The following is a 6,169-nucleotide window of genomic DNA, read 5'->3' as shown; positions in this document are numbered from 1 at the left end:
GTAGGTACTCGAGGTGACAGCAAACAGTACGTGTAATGTTAGCAGGTGACCAGTTGGTGGCGCATTAGGCTGCGAAAGAGTTCACATGTTCACATGAAACGTGTCACTGTTCACTTTTCATGCGCGACACGAAAAACGAACAAGTCATGATCATTTCCAAAAAACGGGCTACATACGATTCACGAGGTCACTTTTCACCCTCACGTCTTGTTTTCAAGTCTTATTCATTTTACTCGTGACAGGCAAGTGACAACGTGAATCATATGGAACCCCGCTTCCTAATGTTGCTCAGGGCGCTGTTGATGAAAAGGAAACACGCGTGGCGTTTTGATGATCTATACACTGATTGGCACGTTTTCATTTTGCAGAAAAAGCCGCCGGGAGGAGATAGACATTCCTCAAAACAAGATCGAGCAGACGGCGTGGTGGTGACTGCATCGACTCTATAGATCATGCGAAAGCTAACTCGGGGGACTAGTTGACGTAATCTAGCGACAACTGCGAGCGCTTTTAATCGCAATTCTGGACTCTGGAACTGTCAGAAACCGGTGTCTCGATCTTGAGAAAACTTCAAATATGACAGACAATACTCGAAATGACGAATTACATGTAATTCCAATACATGGTCAGTTCTCAAAATTTGTACCGAATAGCAGAATATAAAAAGCATCGCAGGCCTACATTTACGAGGAGGAACTGCAATGATAACAGGTAAATGATAGAAGACAGACCAACATTGTATATACTGCATGAAGCTTTATTGGAGGTGACGACCACTTCACATACATTAGTGGTAGTTTGTATTTTGAAGTCGAAATAAAAATAATACAGAACATACTGATGTTTTGCTCACACGCCCTGTTTCAATTTATATACACAATAAAAGGAACAATATGCGACTACCGTCACTGACCCCCCCCCCCCGCAATTTTCTTATGATTACTTTTCGTTTTCTCAGGATGGCCTTTGGGTTTCTCAATATGGCTTTCGGTTCTCTATAGTCTATAGCCAAGGACCAGCCCGCATATGATATCAGCCCACTACGAGGTTACCAAAGCGGGGACAGCTAATGTACACAACACAATGTTCATGGTGTCATGTAGATTCGCTTCCTCAAGGTACTATGTAGACAAGGCATTTGTAGACAGACTTTCTCTCCTTGAAGCGTCGTCAAGCTGCTGACCTTATCACTGACAATTGTCAGCATGGTCATCAAATCGTACTTCTTGTGGTATTTTTCCAATACGTCGCAGATGGCTTGGATGTACCATGACCCCTTTACCTTGTCTCTAAACGCTTTGTATCCTGCAACAGAACGAAAATGCTGAAAGAAACATTGGGGAGCACGGTTGCGACACATTTGTTCTCAAACTGACTATAAGGCTGGATTGCGGCTTACCGGAACGATCGACCACCCAAATATCACGAGATATCGCAGGGAGGGGCGTGATTTTACCAGGCTGTGTTTTACCATGACCTACCAAGAGTTTGTGCATATGACAGCAGGATGTCGGCATCGTCTGGAACTAACGCCTGGGGAGGATAATCAATGATGGCATCTGACACTACAGTCTCATCGTCATCATCTTGATCGCCTGCATCGTCAGCCACCTCTTGGCCTTCTTGGAACGACACACCGCGGCAAGATTGCACGAAGAAAACCTTTGGTCGTCCTGCAAGAACAAAATACATTTACAATTATGGCGATTTTCGGCTATAGATGCATGTAGGTCACGATACGATATTCCGCCACGGCGAAAAATTCCCCTGTACATTTTGATACAGAATTCCTTTCTCGCTCGATTTCAACCCATTCTTTTGGAGACATGCATGAAGTGTTAACAGATTAATGAATGACCGGCAGACATATAAAACATATCTATGAATGGTTACAAAAACGATGTCTTCACAAAGTAGTGCTCTCCTAATACATTGCGTTCATTCAAGTAGTCTAGTTCTCTTGTCGTGTACGAGCGGAACGGAATATTTTTGAGTTTTTAAACGAACAACACTCATCATTCACGTGTAACGCTTTCCTCTCGGTAACATTGTAACTTCTCACCCGCCATTTGAGGTAAAACACGAGAGTTAAACATTGGCTGAATATCTTTTTCAATGTTTAGTCGAGCATCCCGCTCTCGGTCAAATTTTCGGCCAGGTGGCTTGCAGGTCAGAATTCCTTTCTGTAAAAGATGTACAGTTAATTAGCCATGTGTGTGCATTACGACATGGAATTACGATCGTTTTAAGAGTAATTTCTCATAGAGTGTTGAAGGTTGTCAACGTGTAATGAAAGCAGATCCGAGAAAAAAAAATTTAAATTAAGAGTAACTCCACATGATTGTATCAATCACGACTCGGAAGAACTAAAATTATTACCCTTATTTGCCTTTGCCAGTTTACACCTTATCGTTTACAACATTATCGTAACAACTTTTGTTCAGCAAAAATTACAATTTGCCAGCCAAAAATGGTTTGAATCGACAGTTGAAAGCATGATAGACTGTTATAGTTTGACGGCAGAAAGCGGCCTTACATCATCACCATGACTCAGCAGAACAGAGAAGAACCGCTGCACAGGGCTACTTCTCAATTCATTCGTCTTCTCTCTGTAAATATCAATGATTTCTTGTTTCAGTTTATCTTGATGATACTCGATCTTAAATCCAAAGACGGTTTCGAAGAGGGCGGCCATACGTTTCACATCTTCCCGGCTGCCTGAAACAAAATAAAATAACAAACTTTTATCAACACGATATGCCTATTATATGTACATGTAGTATACATTTTGACCACCAAGGTTTTTCCACCCCGGCTACGTTTAAGGGAATACCATGAGGTTCAGGATGACGAGTATGAGTAAGGACAGAATGTGTACATTTCTTTCTCCCAATAAATTCCTGACTTCCGGCGAGAGGTCTTGAGCTTTGTGGGGCAACTGTTTTCAGAGCCGAGACTGCCCTGTTCCGGCCTCGCCCCTAAGGCCAAGTTCACTGACCTTTCCTATGATGAGTGAACTCGTCGATGATAAGCAGAAGTCCATTTACTCCTCCAGGGCGGAACTGCAAGGGATACTTTAGTTCCGGTGGGCAGTCTTCATGCTTAGCAACCATTCCAATAGGCTTTGCATCAGCGGAGATTTGGGCTTCAGCGGAGATTTGGACTGCAACAAGAGCACATGATATGACGGTCTTATGGCTGAAAGGAGTTCCACCTTAGTCCATTCCAAAAATACGAACTATACCTTAGCTCAATGGTCGAGTTATAAAGAGAGAAACAGCGTCTCAATGTTGGATGAACCAAAGACTAATCGACCCCCCCCCCCCCTTGTTACTCAATGACCTCTACGCGTGGACTTCAGCCCTGAGGTGACTGCATCTTCGTACAACCAGAGTTGTTTTCGAAAGGCCCTGCCTGAAAAACGCCTAATTTCAGCAAGATGTGACTGGGGTTAACCACTCCCTCTGAAATCTTACGCAATATTCAAAATCGACCGATTCGAGAATGCGATTTAGCAATGGCAATGTTGAATTGTACCCTAAGATCTGAGCATGCACGACCCAAACCCCATCTTGACCCTCAATGTATTAACATTGCTAAGCTTTACAGACAATGCGCGGAGGTAACGGAGGCAATAGCATTCCGCGAAGATGACGTCACTGCAGCTGCTGCCCTCTATTTCCCCATCGCTGAATTACAGGCAATATCTGACAAACATGCGGTTTCGTAATGGATTCAGGCTTTCCAACTAGGGCAGTTAGATTCAATCTGGCACATGTCCGAGTGTTGGAAATACTACACAATTGTTCTGAATATTTCTCTCTCTGACTCTATGATATCATTCATGCTAAAAACAATGCAGGGTCACAGATAATTGACTTTGAAATAAGCTCAAATGCGTAGAAATAAGTGTCGATGTCCGACTGTCGCGTGACTAAAACGTCATCAATATCTTATGCAAATGACCTTGTGAGCTATATAAAGTAACTTCGCGGAATGCTATAACACTGGAAGTTCAGTGTGCCCAAACGCCTAAAGATGTTTTAGTACTGTTTTGACTCACCGGAGCTTCTCAGTAATTTCGCTTCTTCGACTTGCATGGGTTCATGTGGAGGCGGATTGGGTTTCACAAATCTTGGTGCTTGCTGCCCCATCATTGCTCTGATTTCCTGCTCCATCTTCAGAACCTCTTTGCTCACCTTCGCAGCACCGATGCTATCGAGAAGATTTCGCAAGTAGCTGTAGTCTCCTAATTGTACTTTCAATTGTCTGGAGAAGAAGTACGTTAGAATGAAAGTGAAAACTCTAACATTTGATACAATCAAAGACAGCATTACCCAGTCCAAAGGGTTTCCTTAAGAGAGGTTCTACTTCAACCTTATGTACTTGATCCTTGGTGGCCGAAACGCTTGACCTATATGCAAGGATTGTTTGCATGAGGAATATCTGTAAGTCACGGTAAGGTGGTACCATTAGCCCTAATACAATTATAGCCGTTTTTTACACTGTAGAGGCCACAAATGTACCTGGGCTACAGAAGTATTTGTACCACTTACCTTACCTTGCATAGTGATTATATGCCTATATCGTCAGGCAAGACACTAAACTCTGGATGAAGTCCAGTATTATGCACGGTTGCAGTTTGAGTCTCAAGAAAGTAATGTATCAACAACTCCTTCCTTACTTCTGAACAGTTTGGAAGTAGACGAGGAGAGGTGTACTTTAATACTGATTGACAAGGCTTAAGAATTTATGCAGACATCAGAGAAGAAACTGTCCCTATCTTGTTTTACATTTACTAACCTTTCCAATGAGGCATATATATCATAAAAATCGGCCATCTTCTCCAGTTCTCCCTCTCCAAAGCCTGACATCAACTGTTTCATACTCCTAATCTGTTGTGATGTTAGTTCTCTACCAACACGGATGCTAAGCTGCCCGTGCTTCTGTCGAGCATTGTCCATCTTGTTAACCTAAGTGTTAATGTCCTCAAAGATTTATTCGCACTTTAAGTAGATACCTAAAATATAAAGATAGGCAATGTCAGTATACCCAGCTCAAAATCAATCACTTTTTTTATGGACAACAGAAGGACTCGAAATTCATAGGCCTGTATTGTCGCTGGATCGCGGAGCCTGTGATACTGTAGGCCTATCTATATGAAGTGAAAGTGGTAGGCCGTTGTAATGACTTGAAAGCTTACCGAAATAACGCTTGTTGGCTGCATCAGTGAAGAGTAAGAGGATAACGAACATCTGATTCGCAGTGTTGTAGAAGAGAATACCATCTTTAAAAGGAAAATTAATAGAAATCCATTTTTACTTCCTCTTTCTTAGATGGGGATTCCCACATGATAAAAGTTCACATGCGCTGGGGACGAGGATGCGCTGTCTGGCGGAGCGCAGATGGCATTCGTACGGATGGTTATAGACACTAGGCACAACGCCGGTATCGTTGTTTAAGTCATTTTCCAGTTGTTTCAAAAATCAGCGAAAAATATCAAATCCGGGTTTCAAACCAAACCGCTTTAGGGGGTCAATATACATCATCCGGGCCACTTACCCTGAAAATTTTGCGTGGGGTTCACCACGGAAATTTTGAGAAATATTGATTTTTAAAAATGTACCCTCAGATTTCACACGCTCAGTCAAACTGTCTACTGGTACAGAAGCTCTCCTCTGTGCTGCCCCCTGGCATTAGTTGGACGAAACCCCTGCCCAAAATGAATTTTATTCTAAAGCTTGAATCCAGTTTAATATTTCAAATCCCTATTTTTCTACTTCAGCTAATCATTAACCCCTTCTATTCCAGTGTCTAAATTATGTTTTCACCCATTCCATTACAGGTGGCTCTGGTGTTGTGCCACTAAGTTTTTGATACTCCTATGTCGTATTCGTCAGGATGTCTCATTAGTATGGCAAGCCAAAGCGGAATTAATTCAACATGCAAAAATATCTCGCAACACAAAAGTTTCCAGTTGCATGTGATTTATAAAATCAATATGGCCTACCAGATGATGAAATTGGAATGATTATACAAGAAAGAAAGTGAAAGTCTTTAGTGGACCGACATCCCAAAGGCCGGTTTACACATGCAACTTTTTAGGAGAAACACATAGAAACTAAGAGAAACTTGACTGACAGGCTATGTAATTTGAACCATGAAACCT

At 42.2% G+C, this 6,169-nt stretch overlaps 1 protein-coding gene across 1 annotated transcript; it reads right to left on the bottom strand.

Annotated features, from left to right (window-relative positions):
* Window positions 1-736: 736 nt before the first annotated feature.
* LOC135497632 (caspase-7-like) lies at window positions 737-6,029 on the bottom strand. Its single transcript, XM_064787452.1, has 9 exons — window positions 6,011-6,029; window positions 5,204-5,287; window positions 4,804-5,020; window positions 4,064-4,269; window positions 2,999-3,163; window positions 2,537-2,718; window positions 2,063-2,183; window positions 1,482-1,673; window positions 737-1,305 (listed from the first exon to the last, which is right to left on the bottom strand). The coding sequence occupies exons 3-9, from the start codon at window positions 4,962-4,964 to the stop codon at window positions 1,088-1,090; spliced, it is 1,245 nt and encodes a 414-aa protein (XP_064643522.1). The 5' UTR covers window positions 4,965-5,020; window positions 5,204-5,287; window positions 6,011-6,029; the 3' UTR covers window positions 737-1,087.
* Window positions 6,030-6,169: the final 140 nt, after the last annotated feature.

The sequence above is a fragment of the Lineus longissimus genome, chromosome 13, assembly GCF_910592395.1.
Source record: "Lineus longissimus chromosome 13, tnLinLong1.2, whole genome shotgun sequence".
In the NCBI taxonomy this organism is placed as follows: Eukaryota; Metazoa; Nemertea; class Pilidiophora; order Heteronemertea; family Lineidae; genus Lineus; species Lineus longissimus.
The sequence above is the reverse complement of the archived record's forward strand: the minus strand, read 5'-3'. Positions and strand labels throughout refer to the sequence as shown.